The sequence below is a fragment of the Neomonachus schauinslandi genome, chromosome X (assembly GCF_002201575.2).
Source record: "Neomonachus schauinslandi chromosome X, ASM220157v2, whole genome shotgun sequence".
Classification (NCBI taxonomy): Eukaryota; Metazoa; Chordata; class Mammalia; order Carnivora; family Phocidae; genus Neomonachus; species Neomonachus schauinslandi.
In genome coordinates, this window is record NC_058419.1 from 82295295 (window position 1) to 82308456 (window position 13162).

The window sequence follows — 13162 nt, forward strand, 5'->3', positions numbered from 1 at the left end:
AATCAAATCTCTTCTGGGGTGTGAAAAGGGCAGACAGTGCACTAAAGACCAGAGTAGGGTGCAATCCACAGGGATGAAGTTAAGGGGGATTCCATGGGTATTGGGCCTTTCTGCCATTCCCGGGCTCCAATGATACCTTTCCTCTCTTTAGGCTTCCAGAATTCCCTTGTGGCCTTCCACACCTCTGGTGTTGCCATAACCACATATTTCTTTAAATAAACTTTTCCTGGGACTGATTGCCCCGAGACTCCTCCACCACTTCAGCACCTAACACAGCTTAGAAGATCCACAGAGCTCCATCACTATTATATAGACTGCTGTCTCACAGAGCACAAGAGTTGGGGGAGTCCCCAGAGATCATCTATTCTCATCTTCACATTTGAAGTTGAGAACTGAGGCTCAGAGAACTCTGAGACTATTAGGGGCAGCTGGGAGAACATCCCATTGGCGTCTCTTAGACCTGGTGTCTTCCCCATACAACACACAGCTGGTCTACATTCCCCTCCCTACATAACAGTCACAATCTGCACACAGTGTGGAGCTGGGGGTGAGAGGCGAATGACACTTCAAGGAAGACCTGTACTTACCTTGGGGAGCTTATAGATGGGCAGGTCATTCTTTTCTGAGACTGTAAAGTGGAGTCCATCTACCTGAATGTGGGAGCCATTAACATACACTGGGAGAAACCTGAGGTAGGTGAGGGACTCTGTGGCCTAAGCTGGCACATGGTGAAAGCACCCACCTGCACAGAAAGGCCGCCCCAATCCCACAGAGCTTGGGTGTTTCATACCAACAAGGAGAATAACCAGCACCCAGAAATGCAGGAACCGTGGCCCAGGGCTGAGGTGCCATAGAGATGCAGGGCTAGAGCAACACCTACCCCAAAGTCCTCAGGTTGAGATTCCCCAGAGACTTGCCTGAGAAAAGGGTCAGGATCCAGGCCTGGCTGAAGGAGGGGAGCCTGGCAGTGAGGACAGGAGGCAGGGGAGGGGCTGGGGCTCCACAGTGCTGGCTCCTTCCTATTAATCCTGGGCTGTCTCCCCTCAGAATGTTGACATCACTCCAGAACCTGAAGAAGCCCTGGACACCATCCCTGCCCATTACTGAGCCCTTCCCAGGAGGCTAAATTGCCTTTGCTCTTGTTTTTTTCTACCCTGGGAGCTCCTGTTTCTGCCCTTGCCCACATGCTTAAGTACCACCAAGCCTCTGAAGAAGTTATGGCTTAGGCCTAATTTCATCCTGAGAGCTCCAGTGAAGATCTCAGCAGCTCAAGCCGGGTCCTTTTTCAGTCACAAGGCAGTCTAGCTTTACACAAAGCCTTGTCTTACTTTCTCAATTCTTGTTCTCTAAGCAACAAAGGTTACTCTTTCTCCTTGCAGGAGGGGAGAAGAGGCCAATGTGAGGTCTCCTTCACTATCCATAAAAACTTGTCTCTGTGATGAGGCCCTGGTCCTGTTGGGATGGGGGATTGTGAGGGCTTTCTAGAGGGACAGGTTCCTGGGTAGCATTTCCAGAGATGAAAAGGGGGGCCTCGTGAACCCATCTCTTTATGGACAGTGTGGCTAAGGGTATGAGATTTTTTTCTCACACAGGAAACTCCAGTACCTGGATCATAGTGCTCTCTGCTCCTACTCCTGCCCCCATCCTGGAGTTATTTCACTTTCCACATGGATAATACAACCAACACCCTGGGATCCCAGGGACATCATCTCCAGGAACAGTTATTTTCCCTCCCCTTCAACTACCCACTCTCTGGACCTTGTCATTAGCTGGAGTTTAGCTCCTCTGTCTTCTTAAATGCAACTATCTGACCACCTACACCCTCTCCCATTATTTCATCTCATTTAATGTCACTCCAGGACACCTAGCAGCATGTCTATCACATATGAGTCACTTAAGTAATATTTATAAAGTAAACCATACTAGTTATTGGACCTCATTAACATTTGTGTTGATTACTTCCTCCTTTGTTTTCCAATCCATTAACAGGATCTACCCATATTTTTACCAGTTGAAAGCTAATCTGCCCCTCAGGCTAGAACTGAGGCCCTCTCTTTCCCATATAAACAAGTTGATCTCTCCCCAACATGGAAAAAAGCAGAGAGCACATCCACTTCACTTTGCAGTTTCAATGTTTATTTCTGATACCAAAACTTGACAGCACACAAGGGGAAAAAAAGCAACAGACAAGGAACAGCAAATAAATTTATCTTGCATGCCACTTTCAATCAACAGGATGTGGCTCTCTAGATAGCTGTGTTTAGAAGGAATCTGAGGCTTCAGCCTCACTCAGGGGAAAGACTATTGCAACTGATTAGCAATATCTGTGGACATAAGAAAAAAAAATTAACAATCAATGATATATTTCAAACAGTAAGAAATACAAATACCAAATAGTGCTTCCCTATACTTTCCTCATCTCCCCACCACGGGTGTCCCTAGGACTCCCAGACTGTGCACATAAATACATTCCCACAGACCCTATATCTCCCAATAACCCTAACTGCCAAAACCAAAGTGATATACCTACCCAACATCTCACTCAACCCAGAAGAAACCAATGGCACCAAAGTTGGCAGCGAAGTTGGCACTGGCTGTACCACCAGGACCAATAATGGGGCCAGCGAAGGTCTGAGGAAATCTGGAGCGGGCATTCTGGTGGTATCTGGCCCAGAAGGTAAAGGGGATTCTAGACCAGGGATCGCCAAAATCTCCTTCCTCATCCCAGGTCAGCAGCTCAAATTCAATGTCATCCCAGCTCCAGGGCCCAGATACGGCTTCATCTCCAATCCCCATGCGGGTTCTCGCCTCAGCCCGGGCCTCAGCCTCAGCTGCAGCAGCGTCCAGAGCATCCAAGGCCTCATCTGCAGCCTCCATGAACTGCGCAGTCCAGTCACGAGGATCTCTTTTCTGAACCTGAGAGGAAGAAAATAAAACAAAATCCATAATAGTAGGAACTAATATTTATGAAGCACCTGCTATATATTTAGTACCCTACTTTGTGCTACTGTTTACATAACATCAACAATAAATATCACCAGGAATGCAGCACCTAACGTGTGCAATATCCAAGGTCTTATTCCTGCTCTGGACCTTTCCCAGCCAGTCATACCTCATCCCTTGACCTATCAAGTCTGGAGCAGTTCCCCTATTACCTCTGCAATGAATCTCAGCACTTTCATCTTGCTAGTTTCATGGTAGGAACGGAGGCCCCAGAGGAACTCATACTCAGGAGGGTTGCTGTTGGGCACTCGTCTGTAATCCAGGTACCTTATAGAGCAGAAAGGTCTTTGTTTCTACCCAGACAAGAATGGTAGTCCAACAGTGCATCATACTATATTTGACACCCCCAATTTCAGGTAGCAACCACCCCAAACTCATTCCTAAACCTAGCTTAATTCTATTCTTTTTTAAAATTTATTTATATATATTTTTTAAGTAGCCTCCATGTCCAATGTGAAGCCCAGTGCGGGGCTTGAACACACGACCCTGAGATCAACACCTGAGCTGAGATCAAGAGTCAGATGCCTAACCAACTGAGCCACCCAGGTGCCCCATAAACCTAGCTTAATTATATTCTAACAGCCAGGTCTTCAAATTCCTATACCAGTGCTTCTACATTAAGCAGTCACCTGGAAGTGCAGAGTGGCTTATATAAGGTCACAGAAAGGACAATGCTTAATCTCACCCCTTGTGTCACAGCTCTAGCTCCACGTTCTTGTAATCTTGTTATTGAGCCACAGTTGGCCCATTGCAATGGTTACTGTGCAGTGTAAACCTCAGCATTGGAAATGCCTACTGTGGGGATAGTGGGCAGGCTTTACTTGCAAGATAACTAACTATACTGAAGAAAAATCCAACCACAAGCAGAGATACTCAATAAACACTTCCAAGTACGTATGTGTTTTTCTATGTGAATGTATATGTATAATTTAAGAAATGAGCATAGGAAGGACTGTCCGAGGCTGACCAGCACATAGAACTCATGAGGACCAGACAAAACCCCTTAGATATCACTTACTTTTGCTTTACAAACTCATAAGTGAGAAGTTTCCTCAGATCTCCAAGAAGAGGATGTCTCACCCTGATAGAATAAAAAAGAAACCCATAATCAGAGACCATGACACTGCCCAAAGAAAAGAGCTTTCTAGCACAGAGGTCAGAGATGAGAGAAGAGGCATAGAGTTTAGAACTATTTGCCCATCCACCCAGGTCACATCCTTGGGCTCTGTACCTCCCCAAACCAATTCCCCTAGACCACCAGGCTGATGCAGTCCTGGGACCATCCTCTGTTGCCAAAGGATGATATAAACAGGCAAGAGATGAGAGAGCCCAATCATACCCAGGACGCAGTCCCATCTTGCGTAGTGCCTCCCAGAGGACAGCTGCAATGGGAGGCAAGGGGAGACAAGGGACGGAAAATGAGCATGGAAATCAGGCTGTAGCCGACCCCCAGCTGCAGGTCCAGCCACTCACCTTCACTGGCACGGTTGCCATTCATGAAGATGACGCCCAAGATCACTAAGAGGAGACCCAGCTTGGGTGTGTCTTTGGTCCTGAAGGAGTACAAAAAAAATATTTTCAGCCATTTGTACGAGACACCCCAGGCAGCTTATCCATCTAGCTTTCCCAGTATTCCTCAGCAAGGGGGTAATTGTACCTCAGTTCTGACAATGACCTGGTATGTGGTCCTGAATCTTGGACCCTGACCTACTTGACACTCCCGGGAAAAAAGCACCACTGAGAAAGGCAATGTTCCACCTCTTTTCCCATCTTACGTTCCCAGTATGCCAGCCAGGGACTCGGGGGTACTGATGAGAATATACAGGTGTTCTTCTTTGTCAATCTCCTTCAGTTGAATCCCAAATTTCTAGAGGGACAAGAAAATAGACTATGAAATTACAATATCTAGCACCAGCTACTCATACTCAGTTGCTCACCTCCCTGTGAGACTTCAGCTCTAAACTCCCAGTAGGAATCCCATGAATCTTTGATATCAAAACCTTCCCTCATTATTCCTGTTCCTCGGGGCTGTCTTCTCACCTTCTCCAGGACAAAGCATGCACGTTCAATGATTTCTGGATAAACATCAGTGTATTCACGGATGATATCCCTCAGCATTTCTGTAGGAGAGAGAACAGAGTACCTGAGCTGAGCAGGAGCCACAGAGCTATAACCCCTTTGCCAGTTCCGCTAAAGGGAACACAGTCAGGGCCCTCAAGGCTGAAAAAGAATCAGCTACAGAAAGAGGGGACTGAAGGGGAGGGGACATATAAGCAAAGGGATGTCCACAGAGCATGGGGTGAGGGAAAGGGCAGAGTGCTAGGGGAGAGCACTGGATGCCTACCTGAGCGCTTGATGGGCACCTTGGTATAATCTTTAAGCATCAGGTACTTGACCAACTTATTTGCCTGGGAGGGGAAAAGGAAATCATTAAAGTTATTAAGATATTTACAGGAAACCTGATTGAATTATAGATAGGAGGACGACAATGACAGGAGGAAGAGAGGAAAAAGTAACTGGGAATAACAGTTCTTACTCTTTCCTGAAGAAGGGCCACATCTCTGGGCTGTGAGGCACCCAGGTTCTGTGAGGCACGCGAATTGGGAGAGGGGCGCAGGTTTGGTGAGGGTCGCAGGTTCTGCCAGTCAGGTGGAACTGGCCAATCAGTGGGGATCCAGTCAGGTGGGAGTGGCCAGTCAGTGGGGAGTGGCCAATCAGGTGGTAGAGGCCAGTCAGGTGGTAGAGGCCAGTCAGGAGGGCCTTGCCAATCTGGAGGACCCTGCCAGCCTGGTGGGTTCTGCCATCCAGGTGGGGTCTGCCATCCAGGTGGATTCTGCCAGGCCAGTGGGTTCGGCCAGACAACCGGACCAGGCCAGACAATGGGGTTCGGCCAGATAACTGGATTCTGCCAGATCACTGGGTTCGGCCAGATCACTGGGTTCTGCCAAGCAACTGGGTTTTGCCAGGCTGGTGGGGTCTGCCTAGCTGGGGGGCTCTGACGTGCTGGTGGGGTCTGCCTGGCTGGCTGGTTTTGCCAGCCTGATGGGTTCTGCCAGGCCAACGGGGTCTGCCAGAGCACATTAGGGGGTGCGCCAGGTGGGCTCTGAGTGGTAACTGGAACCGGTGCAGACCTCCACGTCCCTGTAGCCAGTGGGGCCCGCCTCTGATCCCCACTGCTGTTCTCGTCCACATTCAAGTTATTAATCTGTATCATCAGAGAGAAGGAAGGTCCAGGGTCACCAGATGTTTGTTTCCTTACCCTATCTATTCCAGGAAGGCCCCCTAAAACCCTCACCTGTAGTGACAGCCTGACCCACTAGCCAATGGTCACCCTGAGTCCTGGGCTTGTCTTTCACTGTCTTCCAGGCAGGAGTTTCATCTCTCAATCAGGCCAGGAGCAACCCAAGGGTGGGGCCTGAGGCTTCTCCTCTTCCTATGTCCAACACTGGCTCTGCTTGTACCACCCTGGACAAATCACTCAAGTCACTTCAGCTCTCTGGGACTTAGTTTCCTTCTCTGTAAAACTGACACTATGAACCCTAGCTGGTAATATCTTGAAGATTTAATGAGATAACCTGTATGAATATGCCTAGCTCAAGACCTAACACATGGTGGCTATTATGAAAATGTAAACTGAATTACATACAGAATATATATATATATATTATTATGTGTCCATGTCTCATTTCCCCATTAGTCTGTGGATATTCAGAGGGCAGAAATTATTACATTCACCTTATCATCCCCTACAACCTAACTGAATACAGGCCATTATATATGTATGTTTTGTTTTGTTTAGAACGAATGAACCTAAGAAAAGAAAGGAGAGAGCCCAAAGCAAAGTGGAGCTAGCAGGGATCTCACCTTGCGGGTCCTCTTGCCCCGAATTATAGTCCTGGACTCCAGATTCTGAGCCTGGGAACCATCTGCTGATGTCTGTGCAGCTGCACCATCAGATTCAGGGATACCTGGGTTGGTCTCTACCTCAGGCTGAGAAGTGGCCATCTTGGCTTGGTTAATATTCTGGGTCTGGGTATCAACTGTTGGGGCCTTAGTGGTGTCATTCCAAGCCTTAAAGGCTGTTTTAGGCTGAGTGTTGGCCATCTCAGTGGCACTGAGAGACTGAGAGAAATTGTAGGTGGCATTTGGGCCCACCTTAGTAGTGGCATTCTGGGCCTTAAAGGCCATCTCAGACTTGTTAGCAGTTAACTCACTGGTGGTTGCTGCCTGGGAAAAATCATAGGCAGCATTTGGGCCCTTTGGGGTAGCATTCTGGGACTTAAAGGCTGCCTTAGGTGGCACACTGGGCATCTCCTTGGCATTAAGAGCCTGAGAGAAATCATAGGCACCATTTGGGCCTTTTGTGGTGGCATTCTGAGCCTTAAAGGCTGTTTTGGGCCTAGCGGCAGCTGCTAAAACCTGAATATCACCCATCTCACTGGCTGTTGGGGGCTGTGAACTCTGGGGACTAGCATTCGGCCCAGCTGCTGTGGCCTGGTTGGTAGGTGGAGCCTCCGAGATCTGGATGGCCTCCATCAGGGTCTGCATAAGCAAGGTGCTGTCTTCTACGGAGGCCTCAGCCTGCAAATACAGGGGGAGAAAATGAAATTTCTGGGCCTCCGAAGTGGAAGCAGGAGGGTAGGGGGAGCAGTGCAGGACAAGTGCAGGCAGGCGGGTGGTGCAAAAAGGCTGAGGCGCAGATTTAGATCACCAGCAAGGGGCGATGGAGGCAGAATGGTAACAAAACGTGTGGTAGGGATGGAGTCGGGCAGGACTAAATGAGGGGTGGGGCGGAATGAGGAGCGGGGACGAAGTAGAATGAAGGGGGCGGTGGGGGTTGATGGAGGTTAGAGCAGAGCAATGCGGTGTGCGGCAGGAGCTACAGACTCGAGGCAAGCCAGAGCAAGGGTGCCGCCTCGAGGAGTTGAGGAGAATAAGGGGGGGTCGCAGGGATGGGGAATGCAGGAGAGAGGGAGGGTGGCGGCGGGAGGTTGGGGGAGGGGGTGGCAGACTGCTCTACAAGCGTCAGGACTGTGGAAAAAAATGGTTCCTTACCCAACCCGCATTCTCTGGGCAGATTGCCCTGACTACTAACAGGGTCTCCCCTTTCTCTAAGCAGGGACTGATGGCTGAAAAGGGACGCCCCTCCCCCCCCTCATAAACCATGGGAATTTGAAAGATGACGGAGTCTAGGCACGAAGAGGGCAAAATCAGATCCAGGCTTTTGGGTGGCCAAAGGGGCCCCAGGGAACTGTCGGCTAGGGAAATGGTGGGGTGGGGAGTGGAGATCTCACCTGGAAGCCGAGGAGGCCCGCACCACAGTCCATTTTCTGAGCCATGGCTCCTGTCCCTCTGGCAAGAGCAGAGCCTGGGGGGTGTGGGGGAGGAGCTGGGCGTTATACCACAGAGGGCAAATACGAAGGACCGAATTTTGGGGGGGGGTGTCTGGGGTTTGACTGTGGGGGCGAATGAGGCGCTGAATGTGAGGGGAACGGGCTGGATCAGAGTGGGAAAAGTGAATGGGTGTCAGGATGGAGGCTCTGTATCCCGAGAAGCTACTGACGGGGAGAAGCTTCAAATCGGGGTTCGGAAAGCCAGTAACAGTTCTGAATCCAAGGGGAGTGGGTTGGGACTCGCATATGGTAAATTGAATGGAGGTTTCGAATCGGGAGGAATCGTGTGACAGTACAGATTGAGGTCGAGAAATCTGTGGAGATTTTTAACGATGGGAGGGGTTCGGAGAACGAACAGGGGTTCTGAGTAAGGGAGGATCGGGTGAGGGGTGTGAATGGAGGTTCGGGGAGTGGAAGGGGGATCAGAATCCGGGGTAAAGGGATCGAAATGAAAAATGGGGGGCCCGCACCAGGGGGCAGATGCCCTGTCTGGGGGCTAATTCTCACCTTGCCTCAGGCCCCAACCCCAACCCCCTCGTTGCCTCCCTTCTTCACGACTCAGAGGATCGGGATTGCAGTGCTCGGCTCTCTGCAGCCGCACCCTCTCCTTGTCCAGGAGAAAATGCCAGCGCGGCAGCTAGGACGACCCCGCCTCTCCGCCTAATATACCACCCACCGCCTCAGATAGTTGTGCGCATGCGCAAGAACTGACCGACCAAATAAAAGTCCCGCCCGCTTCCCCAACAAAAGCTTCGTCCCGAACACCATGATGCGCATGTGCAGTGGGAGGCAATCCCGCCCCTTTGCCAACACACCATCCCACCACCAACCAGGTCGACAGTATACCACAGTCCCACCTCCTTCATCAATATCCCCTCCCCCAAACAGATGCGCTGTGCCTTTAGGTCCCACCCCTTGCCCCACACACCGGCCCCCTACCTTTTCCGCAATGCGTCTCTGTTCTATCCCTCCCCTCTTGTGGCCCCTCCTGTCCGGTCGGCAAGCATCTCCACCCCCCTGCCTAGCACCACTTAGGTCACTATTAAGGTGTCCGTGGGGTCTCTAACAGCAACAAGTGCTTAGGCTCCTGCTAAGCTCCCCCTACTTTGGGACCCAGGAAAAGGAATGGCCAGAGAGAAAACACTGTTGGAGGTAGAAAAAGTCTGCACCTGCCACAAGAATCTGTATGATCCCCCTCAACAGATCCCAGACTCATAAACATTAGCTTCTTTCTTGCCTTTTGTGCAGCTCCAGCCATGCGCATATTTTGCGTGCAGGTGAGTAAGGGAGGGAAGGGAACAGCTTGAACATCACAGCGCAACCTGTGCTGGGGCTTGTCTTTCTCTCATGGCAGCCCTGGGAGGTGGATGTCAGCATCCCCATTTTACAGGTCATAAAGCTGAAGCACAGACACGCTGCATGAACTAGGCAAGGCCACAGAGCCAGTAAACAGAAAATGCAAAATGTGGGCCTCGGGTCTTAACTCCAAAACCCATGTTCCACTAGTGCTGGCCTGGGAACTGAGTGAGGCACCCTCCCCTCTTCAGTTTTGAGCGACAGATCCCACACATACACCTCTCCTGCCCTGTCAACACCTGTCCCAAACAAGCAAGGTTTGTGCTGAGACTTAAGCTCATGCTCTGCATTTAGGAGAACACAGATAAAGACCCCTAGGCCCCACCCACTCTGTGTGGGTCCCTCCAGGTGTGGGAATTGTTCCTAGGGGTCCACTCCATGCTCCCAGTCAGTTCGCTCCCTGTGAGTGGCACAAACACCGCTGCCCCTGAGGCCTTCCTGGTGCCTGCTTGAGCAGCCAGGACAATCAAGCACTTGTGTCCCTGAACCATGGCAAGCCTGGATTCAGTGTAAATGTTTACCCTGGTTCCTTCCAGGGCTTGGGCCTCAATTCCTGGGACGAATTGCTGGGCCATTCTACCGAGCTGTGTGAGCTGGCTCAGGTCATTCCACTTCTCGGAGCCAGATTCTCAACATACAAAATGGGAAGCACAAATAGCACTGACTGGAGTCCGACCCAAGGACACACATGCTGCTGCTATGCTTCCAGATGACTGGAGACTCAGACAGAAAATCATATACAGATGTGAAATGACTCAAATTGAACTGATACTTTCCAAAAATACAAGGCAGACCTTGGTACATTTCACATTTGTTCTGGCATCAGCTCCTGCCAGGAGTCTGCATATGAAAGAAAGCTAATGCTAGGAAGGATGGCAGCATTTGGTCCCCAAGGGCCAACATCAATTCTGCCTGGCTGGATGACTTTCCTCATCTGTTGCATAGCAACCTCCCCTGTCAGCTGCCTGTTTTTCCTCAGCACTTCCTCTGTAAAGTGTCTGCAGTGGGACGTGATCAGACTCAGGAAAGGAGGTCTAAAACACCATTTTATATGCTATCTGCTTCTGTATCTGTATCTCCAGTCTTGGTTTGGCCTATGAATTCTAGATCCATAATCCAACTGCCTGCCTCACTTCTGCAACTGGATATTCCTCAATATCTCCAAATTTAACAGGTCGCAAACCGATTCCTTTGTATATATCCTCTTCCTCAACAACACTGTGTTTCTCCTTTAGTCATGCCACTCTCTCCCCCTTAGAATAAAAAGCCTTTTAGGGAGATGGATATTTGTTTTATTCATTGCTGTATACCCTGTACCTACAATGGTACCTGGCGTATTTTATATGCTCAATGAATGAATCACACCACCCACCCTGTTGCTCAAGCAAGAAACCTGAGAGGTATTCTTTCTTTTTTCCTTCCTGTGATGAGTTCAATTACTTTTCCTTATACAAACAATGCATATTTGTCATGAAAAATTTAAACACTGGGGCGCCTGGGAGGCTCAGTCGGGTTGTACATCTGACTCTTATTTCAGCTCAGGTCATGATCTCAGGGTTGTGAGATTTTCCCCGCGTCGGGCTCTATGCTCAGTGTGGAATCTGTTTGAGATTCTCTTCCTCTCCCTCTGCCCCTTGCCCCACTCACACACACTCTAAATAAATAAAATCTTTTAAAAATGAAAATAAAAAATAAAAATTTAAACATTAAATATTTTAGAAATTAAGTAAACATCACTCCAAATGGCACCACACTACCCTGAGATAACTGCCAATAAGATTTGGATGCTACCTTTTCATGTAACACTTCGTGCATATATATGCTTACATAAATGGGATTATATATATATGCCATATTTTAAATTGCATTCTTTTGCTTACTGCCTCCCACTCCTTCCACCTCAACCCTCATCTGCCAAACATGCATTTTAACAACCATTTTTATATCTTTCCATGTTTAAAAAGTCATCTTATTTTTTACTATTTTACAAAAATTAAGATCATATACACTTTAATGCATCGGATTTATTTTAGTTAACGCTAATCTACCTCTGACTCATTCTTCTACATTGCTGTATAATATTCCACGATAGGGATGTACTGCAATGTAGTCAATCATTTCTCCACTGATGGTCATTCTAGTTTCAAGGTGTTGGGGAGCACATACATACAAACAACACTGCAATAAAATACTTGTACATATATCCTTGTATTTTATGCTTAATGTTTTTCGTTCCTGTCACACTAGATGCCCAGGAATAAGACTGACATACTCTACAGTGCTTGGTAATATAAAAACTTTTCCAACCTTTTGTCAATGTGATGTGTATTTTATTGGTATCTCCTGTGGTTTTAATTTACATTTCTGATATAAGTAGTCAAACACACATTCTTATATTGATGGACCTATTAGATTTCTTTTGTAAAGTAATTGGGCAAGTCTTTTATCTTGTGCTGTCTCTTTGTCTTATTTTTAGGACTTCTTTATACAGTCCTACAGATGCTTATTAAAAACCCTTAGGGCTAGATATATTTCAATTATTTTTTTTCACATTTTAGTAAGGGAATACTGTGTATATACTCTATATTACATAACAGTTCAAACTGCAAAAGCCTTTATAAAGGCCAGATACTCACTTTTTCACATTCCCTTAGCAGCCAAGAGAATGTGATCTAGGATTTACCAGTGTGGCAGGGTCCTGAAAACTACCCTGAGGTTCAATGATTCACTAGAAGGACTCACTGAACTCAGAAAAGGTGTTACACTCATGGCTACTGTTTATTACAGTAAAAGCATACTGATTTTAAATCAGCCAAACTAAAAGGTGCACAGGAAAGACTCCAGGAGAAACCGGGCATACACTTCTGGTTGTCTTCTCTCAGGGGAGTTGTATGGCCAGTGCTTAAATTTCCCAGCAAGATATATGGCAACCTGGGAAGTTTGCCTGAACTGATTTTACTGAGGGTCAGGCAGGTAGGCATCGGACACTTGTGTGGCTGACCTTACTCAGCCTCTAGCCTGTGCAGAGGTGCCACAAGGCCACAGGCCCACTGTATATGTAATATATACTACCAAAAGGGCCAAGGCCCACTATAAATCATACTGTTAACATAAACTACCTAGTATGGCCCAAAGTTCCAAGTGAACAAAAAGGCACTCTAATCAGGCAGGATATTCCAAGGGCTTGGAGATTATCTCGCAGGAGCTTGTTAAGAGCCAGGCCTATCTTTGGAATGTACAGACATTTTTTGGAAATCACAGGTTTATGGACCGCACACACCTGTGGAGTCAATTCTTGTACTACAATCCAGTTTCTAGGAGCAGCATTGGTAGCAGGGCTAAGGGCATCATCTACTATCCAGTGTTCAGTGGTGGCAGTAATGGTAGCTAACCAGCTAATACTTATGGCA

The 13162-nt window shown here is 48.1% G+C and overlaps 1 protein-coding gene across 7 annotated transcripts in view; it reads right to left on the reverse strand.

The window, feature by feature from the left end:
- Positions 1–2114: 2114 nt before the first annotated feature.
- Positions 2115–13162, reverse strand: part of MAGED1 (MAGE family member D1) — a 70545-nt gene continuing 59497 nt past the window's right edge. For 3 of the 7 annotated variants that reach the window (XM_044911714.1, XM_044911716.1, XM_044911717.1), the window contains 11 exons: positions 8298–8371; positions 6868–7584; positions 5540–6208; positions 5348–5411; positions 5044–5123; positions 4779–4870; positions 4477–4556; positions 4022–4385; positions 3156–3270; positions 2531–2916; positions 2115–2324 (listed from right to left, as the gene is read on the reverse strand). In XM_044911714.1, coding sequence (XP_044767649.1) covers positions 2539–2916; positions 3156–3270; positions 4022–4385; positions 4477–4556; positions 4779–4870; positions 5044–5123; positions 5348–5411; positions 5540–6208; positions 6868–7584; positions 8298–8371 — 2633 coding nt within the window. In that variant the 3' untranslated portion in view covers positions 2115–2324; positions 2531–2538. Of the gene's footprint in view, positions 2325–2530; positions 2917–3155; positions 3271–4021; positions 4386–4476; positions 4557–4778; positions 4871–5043; positions 5124–5347; positions 5412–5539; positions 6209–6867; positions 7585–8297; positions 8372–8903; positions 9063–13162 lie in introns of those variants that run through there. The other 4 variants (XM_044911718.1, XM_021690979.2, XM_044911715.1 and 1 more) reach the window with 3 other exon arrangements.